At 41.3% G+C, this 21,498-nt stretch overlaps 1 protein-coding gene across 8 annotated transcripts in view; it reads right to left on the minus strand.

Moving 5' to 3' along the window:
• Positions 1 to 21,498, minus strand: part of SDK1 (sidekick cell adhesion molecule 1) — a 411,549-nt gene that overhangs the window by 107,741 nt on the left and 282,310 nt on the right. For all 8 annotated transcript variants that reach the window (XM_063343255.1, XM_063343252.1, XM_063343253.1 and 5 more), the window contains exons 16-19: positions 15,838 to 15,985; positions 14,831 to 14,971; positions 10,975 to 11,156; positions 2,763 to 2,878 (exon numbers count right to left, since the gene is read on the minus strand). In XM_063343255.1, the coding sequence (XP_063199325.1) occupies positions 2,763 to 2,878; positions 10,975 to 11,156; positions 14,831 to 14,971; positions 15,838 to 15,985 (587 nt within the window). The remainder of the gene's footprint in view (positions 1 to 2,762; positions 2,879 to 10,974; positions 11,157 to 14,830; positions 14,972 to 15,837; positions 15,986 to 21,498) is intronic.

A 21,498-nucleotide genomic window follows, 5' to 3' on the forward strand; every position in this document is an offset into this window, starting at 1 on the left:
TGGGCTGCTCGGACCAGCCTGGACGGTTTGTGCTGCTGAGAGGAAGCCGAAGGAAGAAAAGTACTTTCAAGTGCTACTCTGAGACAAACGCTGTATCTTATTTTGGGGTTCCTTTAAAGATTCCATGTGCTGGGGAAGTTAGCGGGATAGAGGGGGAGAGAGAGAGGGGAAATCTCCTTCCCCTCCCGCAGCCCCCCGGCACCCATTGACCAGCCCTGCCTAACAGGCGAAGAGTATTACGATGTTCGGTGGTTTGGGGATATCCAAACTGGGAATGATTCAAGTGGTTCTGGGACAACGGAAAGAATAGAAAATGGTTGTAAAGATGATTACTACAATTTTCAACATCTGGGTCCCAAAAGTGAGACTGCTGAAGACATTTTCACGCATTTAAAGTAGCGTGCTTGTCAGATGTGCTCAGTTCTTCCAGGTTTCACTCATCTCAGTGGATCTTCTCGGTGATCAATATGTTTTAGAGTGGAGTATACCTTACGTGTAGGTACCTAAATGAGGACTTAAAAAATTCATTTTTGGCAAATGACTTTGAAACTTTAAAACAATTTTTGAAAGCGCCCTAACAGCTTAAGGGTCTAAAGCTTTAAAGCGCTTATGAAATTTTTATTGTGTCAAAAAATCCTTATCTTGTGGCTTGTACAAGCATGTTAAAATTCTAGGCCTTACTCGGTATCTGTGTAAATCGTGCTACTTGTATTGATTTCAGGCTCATAAACATGAATAGATGCCAGAAATAAATGAGCCATATTTGAGACATTTAGCCAATGTCTATAGTTTCTGATAATCAGAAAGCACAGTTAGGGGACTATAAGGAGTAATTTTGTTAGGAATATTTCATATTTGAAAAAGGTGCACTTTACAACTTCTTGAAATGCAAATAAATTTCAAAGAAAAGATAAAAATGGAAAATGGTTGATGGAATAGTAAGTTTTATTTTCTTTTCTAAATCACCTTTGTGGATTACAATTGGCACTTATAACTTTGGCGGACTGAACTCTTTTTTGAATAAATTTCATTGCACAGTCTTCAGGAAACGTGTGAAAAATAAAAGTGAACAATTCCGTCAGTTAAAGGAAAAAATGCGTTTAATCCTTCAGAAAAGCGAAGGCCTAGCTTCGACTGCTAGTAATTTATACATCATACAAAAAACTATGCAAAAGGAGGAACTGACAGAAATGTTTTCACACACACTTTGTACAGCAATTCACAGTCCCCGTGAGAAACAGAAACGGTAAAGCTGCTGCAATCTACTGCAATCAAAGAAATCCAAGAGAAATTTTGATCATTTCAAAAGTTTTCACTGACCGCTGACAGATACAAATTACAATTTCAGTTATTTTATACCTTTGCTGAAGAAACTGAAACATAAACTAGAAGTAGCTATGCGATGAGACTAGGGATCTTGAGGCTGAAACTCTGTTTGAATAAAATAAAGAATAAAAATCTGAAATATGACTTCTGCAAATCTGACTGAGCTCACCGTGCTTGGACTTGCACCAGCAAATTATAGTGCATTGCAGTCCACTGAGCCCAAAAAGTGCTTTTATTCTCCGGAGTCTGAAGAGAAGCCAAGTACTACTGTTGTATTGAGGTGTCAGGATATATTCTTGCAGCCCTGCCAGTCACCTAGTCTTGAGGGCTGATTCTATCTCTGGGGGAAAAAAAAAAAAAAAAAAAAAAAAAAAAAAAGACAAACCCATCTACACGTATATAATACTTCAGCAGCGGGATTCTGAAACCACTGGAGTTTTTTTATGAGAAACGTATAGGTGGGAAAAATACTAAAGCTCCCATGCATACCTGTCTGTTTCTCCATCACTTTGAGAAATTCTTACAGAGAATTACAAAGTCTCAAGTCTTCCAAAACTTCTAAAATCCACCTACAATCCCTCAACTCACAGCTTATCTTCTGAACAACACATCCCTCTCAGCTCACCCAACACCTAAATCAACCCTCCTCCTCCCTGCTCGTAAAAGGTACCCGTCTTCCCGTTTCCTGCCCTGTGATTCCTACGAGATTTCTCTTTGTGCATTCCAGGAATGTTTTTAAACCCTCCGTTTATTATGCCCTTACTGCTGAACTGTTGAAGGAGTTTCTATTAAGCAGCCTTTCCTGAGAGACAGAAATAAACCACTCCAGCTACCTTCTTAGCATACACTCCACTGGCCAGAGTACCAACAAGTGCTCTGTTAAGCACTCTCTACTCTGCGTACTGTAATAGATATTGCCAGTTGCCCCATCAACAGGGACTTATCACGCTAACTCCGTGTCATCAAGCATGATTAATAAATTTTACATTCTTATATCTCCCAAATCATCACCGTGGGGAAGTTGAGACAAATATTTAGCGTGATGTCTTGGTTCCTAATGAAATGAACGGGAATTTTGCATTAGAGTAAATAGAAATCTCAAGGTTGATTTTCAGTGGCACCACGACATATCTCCTGTGCTGACTTCCCAAACCGTTTGACATTGAACTGCTTTTTGGCTTTGGAGACTCTCCAGGTAAATGACAAAGGAAATCTAGCCATAGACAAATTCCCTTTGCTGCAGAACTGGCATAAATTAGCAAATGTTAGCAGCAACAACTGCCCACTTCTCTCCATTTCACTCGTGTAAGATACCCCTGAAAATATACAGTCACTTTGGAGATTCAGAGGTTATTAGATTCAACTCCTAATTGTTATATACCAGGACCGTTAAGGCAAACGTTATTTGAAGATACAGAAATCATGTTTCTCCTTACCTTGTATCCTTGGTTAATACCATTGATGAACTGTTGGGGTGGAGGGTTCCAGAGGAACTGGATGGTTGTGGAGTTCACGGCTTCGACCTGCACGTTCTGGGGTGGAGCTGTCGGCACTGCTCCCGGTTGGCAGGGAAGTAAAACAGAGCAGAGGAGGGATGGGGGAACAAAAGAAAAAAGCAATTCACTGCCTCTGGCCAGTCACAAAGTTATAACAACCTTGAGAAAAGGATGCACTTCTTGTGAAAGGGTACCCAGCAATGATTTGGAAAGAAGGGTAATTGGGTTAATTTCTCATTCTGCATCGGAGATTCTTTCCAGGGGATGAAATGATTGCTGCAGCTTATTATTCCACAGATGAGTTTCTCATAAAGGCCTGAGACAGAAGCTAGGTAATGATAGGTGAACACATCTCTTTCAATTATCCATGACTGCACAGAGACTGAACAGTTTCAGAAAGAAATTTCTTGCGTCTTTTAATACCGTACAATTCCCCAGATCAGACAAGCAAACATGGGGTTTGCACAGTTAAAACTCTAATTGTGAATTATAATCCGGCGACAGCATCTGTTTATTATTTACTGCTGCTTAAAAAATTAGGACCAGTCATATCACAGGCAATAAAGATTTTTCTTGGGAACTGGAGATGTTCTCGTTTTATCTTGATATGATATTCATTCATGTATATTGAATTGATTATATATATTCTGAGCCAATACATCTTCTAATCTACTAAAAGTTGCATAAACATTTTATGCCAAGTATTTAATTAGACAGATGTTTTCTCAATACAAAAGAAAGCGTGGAACATAAAGGCATACTGCCTTCAAACAACAAAAAATTACATCTAAATATTTTGCCATTTAACATGATGTATCTTTAAATATCTTCCAGGCAATTTCTTCAACTTACTGCTTTAGGATGTCATTTCTACAGTTCTCAGAGGAAAGAATACTAAGAGACAGGTCTATTCTTTCTGAAATTACCAAGCTTATAGTAAGTGTAAGAAAACAGCTGATATTTGAGTATAAAAAAACCCCAGACTAACACCCTTTGAATCCCAGAAAATAAGTTTAATAAACCTTCAAAAATATTACTATTAATAGCCACGTGCATTTGTATTCTACAAAAGAGGAACTATGTACAAGTGGTTTTGAAGCCTGGAAAGCTTTGTTCCTTCTGCAGCCAAGAGAAAATTTCTACCAAAGCCCAATGACCTGTGCTTCTAAAAAGTATCCACAATTCCCGCTGAGAAATGGTGGCTTGCTCCATACTTTTCAAAAACAGGTCACAAACTTTTAAAGCTTCAAAGTACTTTTGGAAGATGAGTCTCTGTATGGAGAAGAAATCAAGACATTAAGTTCAAAAATGTAAAAGTGCCCCTTTTCCACCAAAAGCTATGTTTGTTTGAAAGAGATATAAAGGGGCATTATTCTTAACTGGTGTGCAACCGTAGTGAGACTGCGGCCAGCAGAGCTAGGACAGTGTACGCTTATCAAAGACAACCACAACCTAGAAACATCAACACAGAAAAATGGAGAAATGCTCAAAGATGTCAGGTTTGAAATGACAAGAACAGCCACTTCCATGCTGTGTCACACTCAAACTCCCCGGTGTCTACCACGGCTTGAAAATTTAGCTCTGCGCGTTTTTTTTTTTTAACCTCAGAAACTGAGTATTACTCAGAACTTTCTTGACCTAATTTAAAAGCTGATGTCACAATTTATGAACTATGCATAATTATTGAGTTCTAAAACCAGAATTTATCTGATACTACTCTAAATTTTCATTGGAATCTAGGTCCTACTTCCTGCCATGTGTCATAATTCCTTGTGTGCCTTTGGAAGGCTATAATGTTATCTTAATGATCTGTAGACATCATAAAGCTTTTGTAGTTAAGAGATTCACCAAATCACCCTGATATACAATCGTATATATTAAAGTCACTTTACAGTCATAATGAGCTGTTTTGGCTACATTCCCCTACTAAATCTATTTTTTCTTATTCACATCCTTTGATGAAGCTGTTTATGATGACAGCCCCAAAATGTATTTCAGTTTGTTTTTGTGTGCAATACTTTGTATAATTAACGGTTGACGTGAATAAGATTTTTTTAAAAACCAAAATTCTTACTTTCCTGCACATTTGCATATTCAGAAATTCTGCCAGAGATTTGTCATTGAGGAAGAAAATTGTCGTAGAAGCCTTCAAGTTAGTTTGTTATCAGGAAGTCACCTGGATATCATCGATAGATTAATCTCCTTCTGTCATGAAGGCTAAATCAGCTGAGCATCATCCTCTCCACTCATCCGTCTTCCTTCTGTTGAACTGCTACATTACAACTCCATCTATATGTGCTGGGTTGACTTTGTAACACAATTATTGTACAGAAAATCTATACGTAACCCCTACTCTGCCCACCGACAGCCACACTTGAAGAAATACAGAACTTTGGCAGTGGTAGGAAGAGTCTGTTTTTCCCACAGCATAAGAAACGCATACAGGTGACCTGAGATTTAATGGTACCACCAGTCCCAGCAAGACATTTATCATTTCCTTTTATCATTTTCCTGAAACACAGATTAGCACGTAGGTTGCTGCTTCAGTTCTGTGGGCATTGTTTTCCTCAGTGGAGGACCCCGTGGATGCTGTACAATGAATAGCAAATTTCTAGTGATTCCAATATCACAAGGAGTTTATTCTAAGGGTCTGATGAGTCTTTTAGATACTATTCAAAATATTGCAGATTGTTTGAGAGGGGAAAAAACCTGCATCAGCAAGCTCCAAGTTTTCATTTGCAGCCCTTACAGTCCTCAAAAAAGCCCAGGCAAGCACTTTAGGATAGGTTTACTACAGTTGTAGATTTTGTTTAAAAAGGGAAATATTTTTCTTTCATAAGGAGGTAATTTCCTGAAACAAGAATAAACCATCATGACACAAAAAGTACCTGCTACAAGAAGAAAAATGGTAAAAATTATGAACAGAAAACGTAAAACCTTCAGAATGTTGGAAATCATGATTTATACTACAATTCCTCTTTGGACATCTTTATTGAAAAATCAACATCTGCATCTCAATGAATGCATTTAAAAGACGGAAAGAATGTGGTCCATCTGATATGCATAAGCTTAATTATACTGCAGAAGACATAATATAGTGCATTTTTATATTTTTAATCAGTAAAATACTGGCATTATAATCTCAAATTAACTTCAAAGTGCCAGTATAAAGTTCTCCTTTTATGTCCTGATATTAAAGACTTCCTTGGGTATCTGAACAGTTTTGCATTTAAAAAAAGAAAAGAAGTTTGACAGAAGCTAAATCAGAATTGACCTTCTGGTCACTTCAAAACTCAAATACTTTTCCAAGATCATGGTCAGTAACTTGTTGAAACTGCGACTGTCAACGTAAAGGATTTCCTAATTTAGTGGTAGATATCTATCTTCTTCCTACAAGTGTCTTGTTGTCGAGTGGTACAGAAGCTACAAACATCAAAAAGATGTTTCAAAAGTAATCCCCAAGCATTTACATGCTCGGTTTTTAAACCCGTGCTTCATCATGTTCGCGAGAATTCCTGTACCACCTCCCACCGGAGACCCATCTGGGAGTCCTCTCGGAATTGCAGATCAAATTGGTCAGACAAAACCAACTGTTCCTTTCTTCCTGACAAAGTTCACAGGGTTGGAAATCTGTTAAGAGCTCAGCCCCCGGGACTGCAAGGTAATGCGCAGCATTCTAAGTAGAAAAGGTCATGGAAGCACTCTAGATAAAAGCCATTAAAAGGCTTTGGCTGATGAGATAATTGAGAGAAGAGAAGGCATTAAGGTTAAGCATGTGTACATGTAATTACGCTGTCTCTAGCTATGTGCAAATAGCATGTAAACCCCGCAGAGATTCTGACAGCCAGACTACTGGTCTTAAATAAAGATCTTCAACGGAGGCGTACAGAAAAGTCTCCTGCTCCTCCGGAGCTCCTGACCTTTGAGGTGGCAGCTTCCATGTCTCAATAAGGCAGGCTCGGGGAACTGCAGGTTTTTCTCCCTGTGAAGGTTTGGTGGTTCCATTAATGCACTGGCTCGAGGTGCTGCGCTGCACATCCCCGGTGGGAGCGGTGGGGAGAGTCTGCCGCGGAGGCAGGCGGCTCCTCCTGGGAAGCCTTCTCTCTCCCCCACGCTCCCGGCTGACATCCTTTGCTGCGCTACCGACTGCAGCAGGTGCACAGAAAAAGTCTCTGCAATTCTACACACGCCGATAGTTGAAATTCAGTAGTGTGAGCTTTGGCACTAACTGACGAGTTCTTGCTTCTTGCAGCTGGGAAATGCCTTCTTCCTTTCTTGCATGACTCTCACAAGGATGAGATTTTACCCTTTACGGAAGAGCTGGGGGAGAGGGATCTCATCAACACAACTGCTAATTTCACAACCTTTGTGAAATCTTTTTTTTTTTTTTTTTTTTAAAAAAAAAGCAGTAGATGGCAAATGACACCTAACAGTGACAAAACTGAGAGATATAAAATCCAGCCACTACAACTCCAAACTGCTTCTGCACAGGAGCAGCAGGACCAGTTGGGCCCAACTTGGCCATGGATGCTTCAAGGCTGTTCGTATGTTCCCCAAAAGTAGCGAACAAGGATCTTCAAGATGCTTTTGCCAAGAAAGCCGGAGGGGAAACTAAGGGAAATCTCTTTTCACTGAGATAAAACTGAATGCTTGTAAAGGACACTCCTTACTCAGAGATTCCTTTTTCAAGATTATTTCCTACATGAAGTAGGAAGTTTTGAGTTAACAGAGTTTTCTCCAGCTCTTTTGTCTCAGTCCTTATAAATTTCCCTGATTCACCTCCTACTGCCTATGAAGAAACCACTTTGAACTCAGCTGAACAGACTCATCTTGCTTTTATCCTTCTCTCCACACCATCAAAACTCACTAGTCTCATGACTTATTCAGGATGGGCCTTTTGCTCAGACTTTCCTGGTCTTTCAAGGTGTCCACACACAGCACAGAAGGGAAAATAAACCAATATCAAACTACATGTTGAGAACGATGAACTTTAGCACATAAGACTGGCCTTTGGGGTGTGCATTAAAAGAAAGACATAGCACCTAAAGTAGACACAAAAGCTGGTTAATGTCAATACAAGGAGCCTAATAAAAGTTATATCTCTTATAAATCTTGCCTTGCCTAAATCTAAGGAGTGGTGGGAGTTTTTCACAGAGAGAGAAGTTCAGAAGTATTCATGCGAGTGAGATAAAAGGGACAGACTCAAAGTAAAGGATGGAAGCTTCTGCTTTCTTAATTCAACCTGCAGGAAAAGGTAAACATGTATAATATTGCAGAGGAGGGACATCGTCATCACCATCCAGAAAGACATTTATACATCCCACAAAGCTACTCTTATACGAAAAGGTATTGGGAAACTTCAGTTTTTCATATGGCAATGAAAAGTCCTGCAGGACACTGTTTAAGTAAGTAAAAATCGCCCTATGCAGAAGGCTGGTGCAAATCCCCGTGAAAAGTAACATCAAAGTAAGGAACAGCTGGAGAAACTCCGATGAAGACAGACCTATATACACAGAGCATCAAAGGATTAGGCTGAATATCACTCCGAAAAGACTTTCAAGATTTAGAGACAGTCAAACTGTCTGACCCCAGTGCTAGGATGTTCAGTGCTTCGCCAGTAAGTCTTTCTGACATTTTATCTGACTGACATTATGTGCCAGTTTCTCTACGAGTTTGCATCTTTCAGCACCTCGCGAGTTTGGCCACATTCTAGAAGTTGGTGATTTTTGAAGAGCTTCGAGTAGCTGATTAGTTATCGGTGGCTAAAGCGATGCCAGAGGACTAATAGGGGATTAATAGACTAGGGTCTGGTATAAATCCACAGCTTGTATGGCCAGTCAATATTCCCTATGACGAAGATGCCAATGCGCTGATCGGCTCCTGCCAATGGGTTGATCTGCTCCCGGGGTTCATTTCCTGCCAGGCTTTGACTGCATAACACACTTGATTAATACGAGGTATTCCAGGTATTTTTCATCTGCAGACAGACAGGTTCTTGCCAGCATAGCTCACATCATTTAATGCATGTCAGAATAGAGGCGGCGGCGGTGGTAGCAGGAGAGGGGGGATGGATGGGAGTGTGTGTCTGACATTTATCTCCGCTCATATTAAAATCAGAATATGATTTACAAGGCAGTTTTACACAGGGCTTTTTCTTACTCCTGGTGGTTTGGTTTAGGAAGGACGTTCCAGAGCAAGAAACAGCCACTGGCTTCTCCTGTCATTTCCCAACTACAAGAGAGACAAAGGAGCAGAGTTTCGGACAGTGGTGCACTACATGTGGAGACCTGATATCAATCCAGTTTCAAATGATACTGAGACCAATCAGCCACCCTTTTCAACTGTAAATGTAAAAAGGCTTCAAACTCTTTTTAGAGCAGACCGTATGCCTTTGCGCAGAAACCCAGCAAGGCATTCTTTAGGAGACGGCACCATCCGTGAAGTAGTTATTTACTGCTATAAAATAAAAAGGAAATATCCAGGTTTTCTTCTATGTCTACCCACCAATGAGCATTTAGGAACTACATAAAGACAAAGAGGCTGTTGCAGGCTGTCCTGCGGTCTAAACACTTGCTGATTAGTATGAACGCAAGACTGACTACGCTTAATTTATAACAGAGGATTTATATCCTTATAAATGACAACAGACAGCCAATCAATAAAGGATGATAATAACAGCACATAATATCAAGGGAAATTAGAGTCAATTGCAGGGTTTAAGAAAAAGTGTGTGAAGCCCAAACCCGAGTCTCAATAGATGGAAGGGTAAGGTGCTATGACAGCCTAAAGTGTGCAAATAAACAAAGTAATGAATTACAAGTATACTCACAAAAGAGATTAAAATTCTGTGTGCAAACCAATTCTCAGCAGAGATCTGGTCTTTAGTGGGATACAAAACATTAATCCTTGCTGCAAGGAGAAGACTTTAAGAAAAACATTTCAAGGTCTGCTATAAATACTCCTAGAAGGAGGTTGAGTGTGTCTAGACTCGTCTAAACTGTGAGACTTTGCATGCCCTAGGACAAAATATGGATAGCTTCCTTCTTTAATTGTTCTGGTTAATTAGTGTTTCATATGAATAATCTTTTCCTAAAGATCTCCCCACATCTGAAACTAAATCCAATCATGTTATAATGTACTCCTAGTAACAATTAACAAACAACGACGTATTCTTCACTGATTGTAAATTAACTGATGTACTGTAAAACTGCAGGTTTTTAAAATAGTTTAATTGCTTTATGACAACCGAAGTAGAGACCGTGTACTGTCCAGTGGCCAGAATCCAGCACAATCCTGCAATTATGGGAATATATGAAAGTTTTAAGGGCCTGGTACTTAATTATCCTATGGATCTTTATACTAATCTAGAGGTGTAAACATGCCTTACGCTGGTCGTAAAAAGTAATTACATATCCTTTTGTTGATGTAATTTATTCTCTTCTTAAAGCACTTACCAGAAAGGTGTGGGGGAGCTGAAACATAAAAATCAGGTCTTTAAAGATCGTTTTATCTTCCTCTTCGCAAATGTCTGCACCATTCCTGAAACGCTACAAAACACTCTTTCTCCACAGGCTGTATCTCTCTCCCTACAGTTCCCTTACAATTCATTCCATATTTCTAAAACAAGGTATTCTGTGGTTATCACGAGTAACGCGGCTGGTTTACTCAGCTTTTGTCTCCTACGTTGCATATGTGGCATACTGCATCTCTTGACCAGGGTAAACCCAGTTCCCTGCCATATTCTCTCCCACTCTCCTGGCAGAGTAACCTCAGCCCCTGCCTGTCACACGTCCTATAAATTCATTCCACTGGACCCCAGCTCTCTTCAGCATTTCCAGTTATTTCTATTTATTTCTTATTCTGCGGCTGACTCCGACCTGCGAGTGCGGTAACGTGTCATCACGAGGGTCAACAAAAATTGATAATTTTTGAATTCGCTCACCGCTTTTTCCACAACAGAGGTAGTAGGAGAGTCTCCTCTTGTCTCTACTTAGACGTTTCAAATTTGTAGGTGTTTCCTTCCCCAAGCTGTCTATCAAATTTGACTGAACTGACCATTCATTTTACAAGTTGCTGGGTGGGACTACCTCCTCCTGAGGAAGCTGGGCTATAAATTCTAACTCTAAAGGACACACTGGTCCGATTTGCTCACCTCCCTGTAACGTGTACTCTGTCACAGGCCTGCTGAACGCTCCCAGCCCAGCTCCATTGTAAGATGCCACCTGGATTTCATACTGGGTCCAAATGATCAGGTCTTTCACTAAGCAGTAGTTAATTTCCGCACTGGTGATGTTCTTATACTGGTATTCTCCGGGGAGGCCGGCCAGGCGATACCTACCATATGGGAAGAAAAATGTGCTGGTTAATTAGATGGTATCAATTATAGCAAATATCCTGACTAGCAAAATAGTTTCCTTTGTGAAGAGGCGATATGCAAAATTTACAGCAGAATTATACAGAGAGTAATGAAAAATAATCAGAAACAGACTAACTCCTGATAAGACCGTATCGTGTTTGACTGCTATAGTATTTATAATCTGATCTCACTGAGACTGCACGCTCAGGGCTAAACAAAACGGGTATTTTATCCATTTTTATGGTTGCAGAAAAAATTACTGCTTTTTAAATGTGGCTTGTCTAGTAAAAGCTGTGATTTAATAGAAAAAATCGCCCAGATGTGATTTTTATCAGGGTGCTGCTGTAAATCAGCTTGAGAAATGTCTTCTTCCTTCTCCTCTGAAATCTGAAAGGAAGAGCTCAGAAGGCTTTGACCTTCTGGAATCTCAGGCATTGCCACCTCTGGCTTCCACCAGGATTGACTTCACAGCACGATTAAAATAAGGACGGAATGTATTTGAGACTTAAGGATTGGTTAAGCTTCGGAATTCCACCAGAAGGGCTGTAGAAACATGGATAAGTGGTAAACAGCCCGACAAACTTTCTGCTGAGACATGGGAAGCTGAAACGCAGAACATATTTTCCCACGTAAACACTGTATTGCAGAAAACAGAGCCCCTTTGATGTGTCTCTTTAGGCCAAAAAGCTATGGAGAAGAACTAAATTACAGAAAACAAACAAACCTCGCAAATCTGTGAATGTGAATAATACTGTTTGTTTTCCTTCCTTTCGGAAAACGGCGCAATGGATGCTTGCAGCATGCTGGTTCACAAAATACCAGAAAAACAGAGACCACGTAAGGGGCACAAGGCATCGCTATTCCATGAAAAAGGCAACTATGGAGACATTTGTATTTTTATTCGCCACGTAGCTTTTACGCACTCTTATTCATCTTTTGCTTCACGGTCATCACCAAAAGCTTACCGACACAGAGCGATTTCATTGACACCTCACAGTCTGATTTTAAATTCATCTAAGTTAAATCGGTGCCATTTCTCCAACTAGACAACTTTGTGTATCTCAGCCACAGGTTTTGTTCTAAAGTTTTCTTATAAAGAGATCAGTTCATAATCACTGCCAACCCCTCTATTTTCTGCTGAGGAGCTGCTTGCCTGACCATATTTTGGCATACTCAATACTCGTAATGCCACACTGGTGCGATTCCATTTGTGAAACACAAACGGAAATAAAGAAACATCAGCCCTCAGCTGAGTTTATGGAATGTCTTGATCTTTTCTACTTTATGCAAAATCTACCTTTTCCTTTCTTTGGTCCCCTGTGAAGGTTGTACGCTTCCTGGCAAAGTCATTCCTTTGTGCGGCAATGTTTTGTCTCACACCTAGCAGACAAGGTGTAGAGCGCTCCTGTGATTTAATCTTTTATGCTGTTAGCATGGCAGTCCTCTAAATGCAATACTGCCAGCGAGAAAAAGGGCAGAGGAAGGAGGCCAGTTCACAAATGTCATGTCTTCATGATTTTTCTCACCGTGGACTTTGATGTATACTCCATATGACTTGTGCAGTGCACCTTCACTTTTAAAGATCAGGTGTGTCATCAATTTAGTACCTTGCATGTCTCGAGCGTTAGGTTTCTGGGATGCGTGGTGGGTTTCATTTTTTTATACCCTAATTCTACAGAAATCAGTGCAGACACATTGCTATGACCACACAATTTAACTTGGAAGAACAGCCTGCTTCATTACTTGGGACAGTTGCGCTATTACACGATAAACTTAAATTCCTGTTGAATAAATCATTTCTCTGCTCTGTAATCAAGACAAAACATGTCAACATCAAAAATGTTCACAGCTTGAGTGTAATGAATATGATCACTCTCTTAAAAAGGAAAGAAAAGTTAGCGCGAGGACAGGGATCAATTATGCTGATAGCTGTTGTAGGAAATACCTAAGTTAAACATTATTGAAAATGCTATATGGAGAAACCAGAACGGATTGCCAGAAGTAGGTTGCTAAGGGATTGCTTTCTCAAAGGACTTAATGCTGCAACTGGGTAAGACTCAGCGGGAATAGCTAAGGAATTAATCCTGTCGTTGAGTAGACCAGCTTGAAGGAGAGAACTGTGCAAACACCACTTGTACCCTGTGCAAATGGGTACCCAAGGCTCACGACAAGGTTCTAGCACTAGACAAAATCATAGAATCATAGAAGGGTCTGGGTTGGAAGGGACCTTAAAGCCCAGCCAGTGGCACCCCCTGCCCTGGGCAGGGACACCTCCCACCAGCCCAGGTTGCTCCAAGCCCCGTCCAACCTGGCCTTGAACCCCTCCAGGGATGGAAATTACAGCACCTTTTCCCACCTGTCCCTGATGACTGGCACAGCTTTCAAACTGAGCCCAGCTCTTAAAACTGTAAGCTCTTGCACAAGGCTCTCCCCACCGTAATGGGCTCGGTGCAGGTGACAGGGAGATTAACAGACTTCAGCTCTGCCTGCAGAGAGAAGGAACTTTCCAGCACTATTTTGAGAGCTCACCAACGCTCTTAATATCACAAAAGCATTTCCATCCATGCCAGCAAAAGTAGTAGCACACCATGAACAGGATTTTGGCATTTAAACTGTAGCGTTTAGTTATCTTTTAGCAGGTCTGGAGGATGTTGCATTAAAAATGTCAGCAGCCTGCCTACAATAGGCTGTAACCGTCACTTGGAAATGTGTCAGTGGTGGTGCAGTGATTGGGAGTTTCCCACAAAAACTCTAATTTAGATAAAGCCTCCCTTCCTAAAGGTGCGGCCCCAGCTGGCCGCGAGCACTGCAGGATATGGAGGATGCCAAAGGAGCACGTAAGCTGCGGCTGAATTGGGTAGGAGTGAACAACCGAGTCACAAAAAATTACAGAAGGGAAATGCTCTGCAAAGTCTCTCAGTGTGGCAACACGCTTTCCAACACAATAAATCCTGTGTAAGCAGAAAGGCTGGATCTATTCAGAATTCCCAGTTACCTGCGTGAATTGGTTTCTCATTAACACGCAGAGACGGGGCTGAAAGAATCTTACTCAACTGACTGATTTTCAAAACCAAATCAAGGTCTGCCATGATGCATCTGACCTGTCATTCCCTCTCTACGTTTTGTTTGGCACAAAACTGAAGTTTATTGATTCTATTTTTGCTCTTCCATAGCGCAGGAGCCCTGTTGTGTCTTTGATAAATTTAATTAACCTTTCCAGCAGGAAGCTGAGATTGTAATAAGCAAATCAACGTCTGCAATGCATAGGCTGCACTGTACCATCTCCCCGCGTGAACGGTTTTAGTACTTGGTGCTTCACTTCACTTTGAAAATGGCAAAAAGCTCTCTGGGTGTTGAGAGCCTCCGCAGGGAGCCAGGCCGCTTCGGCAGCCCATTCGGAGCAGCCGGTATAGCTGCCGGTACCTAGTATAGACAGGCTGGAATTGAAGTGCCCGCACCCTTGTGGCCGCTGGAACAGAGGTGTTTTGTCATCTGTAATAAACCAGGGCAGCCACAGAATTTTTAAGTAACTACTAATATATTTAATGAAATCAGAAATATTTTTTAATATACTCTTAACTCACACCATTCTGAATTCCCTCATGCACACGCGGATCCATCTCCAGACCTTCCAGGTTAGGAAATTACTTACCTTAGGATGTACCCATGAAGAACTCCATTGTGTTCACTCTCGGGAGGAGGTTGCCACTGGACCATGATCGACTGATTGGTGCGCCCGCTGGCCACTATGTTTTTCGGTGGGGCACTGGGGGGCTCCTCAGGTAGCATCAACCTAAGTACAAAAGAACGTGATGGGGGTGGGTGTTGAAATAAATGATAGATAACATTTCTATTTCATGTATCCACTCCACGTGAACCGGTTTCGTTTATCAAAGTCTGCTGACTAGAAAGAAATATAACGCTGATCAAACTGCTGAAGACATGCATGAAATAGTTACAACAAATCAACATAATAGGAAATCAGTTAAGCAAGCAACAAGACAGACAGCTGAGGTAACCTTATTCTCTCTGAATCACCCAGGCTGCTACAACTCTTTAAAAAGATTACAAGCCTGAATGAGTTAGAGCTCAGGTCCAGTGTCTGTGACTCCTTCCAAATTGTTTCTTTCAGCTCTTTCAATATTTTTCATATCAAACTCCTACATTTTGAAAAAACCATTTAGAGTTCAGCTCTTCTGCAATTCAAGCTCGCAGCAAGCTTTGGTTCACAGAAGAAGGGGGATGCATTTGAAACTAAACTTGATGAAGCCATCCTTCTATGTCGCGTCTGGGTGAATTCCAGAAGTGACATTGCAATGATCGGGCGAACGCTGTGCTCCTTGCTGGGCTAACTGCTGCGGCTCAGCACAACAGCGAAAAAATACTTCCAAGATTCTCCTCAACTGATACTCTGGAAATGTGAGGGCACCTCTTCCATCGCGGGCTGATATCCCGCATCGCCTAATTGCCATCATCACCAATTACTGACAGCTGCAGAGCACTCTCCAGAGGCCTGGGTAACGCTAACTGCTCCGTTCCCCAATTATTGTGCACAAGATAACTTTATTTTATTCATTCACGAACAATCGGCGGGTTTTTTCCTCCCGATAGTTCCAGGCGATGGTACCTCTAGTACACGGGTATTTATTTTTACCGTACCTGCTGGTCTCAGAGCTGTACTGGCCTTTTCCCACCTGGTTAACGGCACACACCCTGAACTGGTAGGTGCGGGCTGGAGTTAGTCCGCTCACAGTGACACCGGTCATCTTTGGGTCAAGATTTGATAGGTGAACCTTCCAGGGAGAATCTGTTGGAATAATTTACATGTGAAAAGAGATGGAAGCGCTTGTTAAAAGCCCCGCAGAAGCGAGAAAACGCCTCTGACTGCTCAGAGCTCTTTGTGCTTGTTTTCCTCAGAGGAACTTTGGGGAGAAGTTTCTTTTCAGCAGAAGAAACCTTCCTGTCAGCCCACACGGTTATGCAGATTGCACATTTGTCTACTGGAAAGTGATGCTGCACATGTCATGGCATAATAAATAAAAACTATATTCATTAACATTTTAATAAAAGAGGAAACAAGCATGATAAAGACAGATGGGCTGTGTATTTCACAACCCATCTGTTTGGCAGGCCATTACACCGCCACACCCCTGAGTGGCTCCGGTGGAAGGACCGTAATGAAATTCCGAGGCAGTTCGGAATATCTTCCTACCCAGCTTGCAAGCAGGTGTAGAAGCGTGACTCCCTCTGCCAAATCCGCCCTTTGCTGTAAGACCTGAGAAAGCTTCTGCTCTGGATTCTACATCTGCATTTTTTTAGTTTTTTCTAGAGACAATATATGGCATTTGGTCTAATAACTTCCTAGGAAGATTCTCTGGTATAAACAGCCCTGGCAGCACTACAAAACCCTCCTTGTTGGTTCACATACTTGACATACCGAGCTCCTCTGATGCCCAAATTACATTTTCAAGTTTTCAAAGAGGTCAGCAATGAAACATGTTGAAAAATTAAATATCCTGACTTCTTTTCTCCGTAGCCTGGTGTCACATATTCTCCCCGAAGTCATGACTGGAATAGTCAGGGAGAGGTGACATTTGGTCTGTGTTGCAACAGTACACCAATGGAATCAGCCAATTTAAAGATTTGTTCGGTTTTTAAATAATACCAGCTGTTTTCATGCTCCCTGCTCAAAATTACTAACACTTCTGGAAATTACTGAGGAGCTAGCTGTAGATTTTGGCAACGTATCTGTGCATGTTGCTCATCAGAAGTGCACTGAAGCTCCTGGCAGGTCACCTAGACGTCTGCCTGAAAATGAAGATGAGATGTCCCAAATGTGGAAGGCTGCTAAGCTTCACACCAAGATGTAAACCACTAATTTAGTGCTTTTCTGGCAGATTCCTTAGCAAGTTTAAGTCCTCTGGGGCGTGATGCCAGTTGGGCTATAAACACTGCATCTTTGAATTACTCAAAATATATTTATTCCAGTAACGACTTTCCGAGAACAAAGTCTTTTTTAATAGGAAAACTGACACAGCAGAATACTGGGAGTGCTGGAGAGGGACATTTGCACAGCAGTCGAGTTCCATCCATGCCAGTTGTTGATGATTTACCATCAGTCACTTTGGCTGCAAGATCTTGGTGGCAATTCGTCTTAGCTGAACGCTGGGAATGCTTCTTTTAGGAAGACCTTAGAGGAAGCACACCTATGCTACCTAGAAAAGCATCGGTTAGGAGTTTTTTGCAACCTAGTTCCTTCTGAATTTTATCAAGCTTCTCTTGAGACTTCACAAACAACTGTTCACCTTGTTACAGCCAGAGAGCACAACAACAAATCAAGGTAAGCCGACGTTAAGGTATGGCTGACTTAGTCCATTGCCTGAAGCAGCTTCCAGAGGAAAATGGAAGAGAAGACACCAACGAGAGAGTGACATACCCTTGCATGAGCTACTTGGGTAGTGGTCCATTTCCTAAAGCTTTTCATTTGTTTACTGCTAGTGTAAACACCACCTGAGAGTGCTTAACCCAAGCAGCTCAATGTAGTGAGCAGTTTGATTCAACAACAGGGCCTATTAATCTCTTCAGCACCTTGGGGCTTTGCTCTGTTTATATGCTGCATCTGTAGAATACTTTATTTATTCTTTTTCCTCTCCTGGTGGAAGATAAAAGATCTGGCAGGAAGAGAGATTAAACTGAAAACTAATATAAACGAAGCCTATTCATCTCCTGGGCACTCCGATTCGTAAAGGAAAGTGGTTTGGGGAGGGTTTGCTCGCTCACGAAGCAGTGGATACAGTGAGCGTGCAGAGTATCTTTAAAATTTAAATGTCAAGTCTTTTTTTTGGCAATCAATAAACTAAACATTTCGAAAGGCCGTTCTCCCTCCTTAAATACACAACAAACCCCAGAATTGTACAGAAAATTGTTTTACCATAGAGAATAACAATTCTGACATCGGAAACGTGCCGTAAAATTTTCTACACCGACTCCCTTCTCCTCTAGGGACGGGCTGGCTGTCACTCGCCTGTCCCAGGAAGCCTGAAGAAGCTCCATGGTGACAAAAGACTTGCCAGGTCAAACTATTAAATAAGCTTCTGTTAGATTGAGCAGACTGTGCTAATCCTTCATTTAACTTAAGCTGCCCAGAATGTACTCTGGGCTTTGCTTGCTCGCTCTGCCGCTGTAATTGCCGCTGTCTGAAAAACTTCCATGTTTAGCTGTCCGTCGTCTCAAGGATATTGGGTATTTTGAATTAACTCTGATTGCCTCTCCAAGTGAATTTATTGGAAACGAAGCAGCTCACAGGCTACTCTCTAGTTTACAATGTGATTTGGGGGGTTTTAGAAATGACTTTTGTTCTGTCAAAAATTTTTGGATGCGCTTGTGGTGCGGTCAATAACGCTGCTTACTCACCAAGAGGCATTTCTTCTCTATTTCCCTCCCTACCTCACAATTCATGCATTAATTGCAAATTCCTCAAAAATCATTTCTAACTTGATATTACAGATTAGATCTAAAGTAGAAAACTGATTTTTGCAGGTTTGGAGTACATTTCCATCTCCTTCCTTCTCCAGGGGTTTTTGCATAGACGGTATATTGGAATTTGCCGTACTGCAGGAGTTTACTGAATTAATCTTTCAAATCTTCGTGACAATATGACATTGCAGAAAGTTCAAATAAAAATTAAATGGTTCATCCTTTGTTTGGTAGGACTTCAACAAGGTCCATCAAATACCTTTTAACGCTATCGTATCTCGTTCTGAGTCACAGCTGTAACGAACAACACAGTTTTACTTTGATTTTTGCACAGATTTATCAATGTGTTCAATTTTTATCATTTGACTATTCCTACCAAACTCAGTATGACAATTCGCAGGCTTTGAGTTAAGCACGTATAGATGCTTTTCACAGGAGCCTTTATTATCTCCTCGTTGGCACAACAGGATGAATCTGAGTTATATCATTACATCACACAGCACAGCTATCCCAGAATACTATAAAAATGGGCTTTTATCCTAATTGTACTCAGCAGAATTCTTTAAGTATTAACTCATTTCTTCAGATGAAAGACTATTCAGAATAATTTTTGATTAATCCCTGAAAACTGAACCTTCTTGGAATAAAATAAGCATATCCCCTTCTAACTCCGTGAAGATACTTCATTGGAATTCCTAGGTATATCGCAACAGGGGCTAAACAGGTCATGAAACACCCAAAATTATATTAGTGCAGATGACAGCAATGCGTGAGACTATTTATTTGAAAATCCTATTTCAAATGAAGGTTTGCATTCCTGGCTCTGTGTGGGCAGGAATACTTAATGACTGTGTTTCCCTGGAACTGTGTTTTTCAAATTAGATTATAAATTTGCCCCCAAATGTTTAAGGCCATATGTCTCAAGTCACCCACAGACACGGTCTACTGTGAACACTTGTAATTTGAGAATTATTGCATTGTGCCAAATACATTCATTTTAAAAATTAGGTGACTTGGTGACTAGAGTCGTTCATATTTCCAGCAATTTATGTGTACGATCTGCCACTGTTTTTTCCTCTAATTAAAATAGGATTTTTATATCTCTTTACTGAATTGATATTAATGAAAAGGAGTTCTAATCCATGCCAGGTGGAGTGACACGCCTCTCTCTAATGCAGCTAGTAATTAGTCCCCTGAAATTTACACTCATTATTTTGAACCCTCATCAGCTATTTCTCTGAAACAGATACCGTTATTATGCATTCATGTATGGTACGTGCTTCAAAATGTACAATGGATCCCAAAGCTATTAGGAAATTATTCAAAGCAAAACAGCGAAAGAAATGAACAAAACTAGGCTACGTTTGGGCACCTGTAGCTGCAAAGCAAAACCCATGTATGAAAACTCCACAGAACTAAGAACAAAGTCTCCTGGGCAGTTTGCTAACTGGAAAATAACTCATAATTCTGGTGTCCCTCCCTAACTTTTACGTCTATGAAAGCAAACGGGGATTAGGGTGTTGAGCATATCGTGCTTCTGCTGACAGCGAAAGAGCTCCGGGCACGAGAAGATGAGCTGACGGGAGGCACACGCCGCTCCTTGGCTCTTTCTATGGCACAAACGGGAGAGACAGAAAACCTGAATGGAAGTTTTCTTTGAAAAGCGAAGAGAGATTCTGCACAGTCGTATCAGACAAAACTATACCCAAACAAGATCAAACGTCAGCTTTGTTCACAAACATCCCATGGGATGAGGGGGGGGAACAAAGGAAAAATGGTGTTTTCCAAAGGAGTAGGAGGTCTGTAGAAACTAAATATTAACCGCACACTGCTGAGATCAAAATAACTCTAAAAAACTAACACTTCAAGAAAAGAAGAAACCAAAACAAGACAGTGACAATATGCAGACGTCAAAGTCAGCTTTCCAAACCAAAGTCACTGTTGACATTGCTCCACTATTCTGTTGGCATCCGTAAAGCTGAGCAACAATATGTGAAATGAGAGAGAAAAGCAACAGTGAAATATTTAAGGGCTCGGGTTTATCTCTGTCCTACTTCTACGAGCAACCATTTGAGATGGTACATAAAAGCAAAGCAAATAAAGACACAGATGAAAACTGAAAGGACAGCAAGATCTAGAATATTTCTGGGAATTAAGATGCTCCGTTCACAACAGTCCCGGTCTGCCTTTGGTTTTCGCAGCTGCAAGCTTGCTGAAGTACGTACACCTATGATTTGTGGTAATGAGACTCTCTCAGTGGTAGATTGCAATGCCATCAGCCAAAATTTTTGGATCTATCACGGAGTGAACGAGGGTTCACAGGATCCTGTGGAGCTCCGAGGGACCGTCTGCACGATTTCTGGCGAGCTATTGTTGATTTTTGCTGAGCCTCCTACAAATTTCAGTGAACGAATTATAGCGTTTTCAAAACGACGGCGTATTTACCCCGTTCCTATACCAGAACAACTGCAAAGCGTCCTTGCTGGAAAGGCACTTGAAGACCTTTCAAACTTCTCCTGGCGCCGAGTGAGCTGCCTCCTCTTTTAGTGGCTCTTCTCAATCAGCAGAGCCCAGCCCAAGGACCCAGGTGCAGCCCTTCTGCCAGCTCTGCGCTGCCTCCGTGCAAATACAGCTCCAGCGCATCGCGTTCCCGGACTGGGAGTTTATTACCTTGTCGTTGTCAAACCCGCTGGGAAACACGAGACACAAGGGTAACGTCCTCGAGTGAAAGAACGGGTAAGGAAAAGCACAAAGGCTGTTACTGGCCTGTAGTCGATGGGAGGGGAAGGAGAGAAGGGCAACCATAAAAAAGAAGGTGGTGATAAAATGGTAGAGAGGGGGTGT

Source organism: Chroicocephalus ridibundus, chromosome 8, assembly GCF_963924245.1.
Source record: "Chroicocephalus ridibundus chromosome 8, bChrRid1.1, whole genome shotgun sequence".
Lineage (NCBI taxonomy): Eukaryota > Metazoa > Chordata > Aves > Charadriiformes > Laridae > Chroicocephalus > Chroicocephalus ridibundus.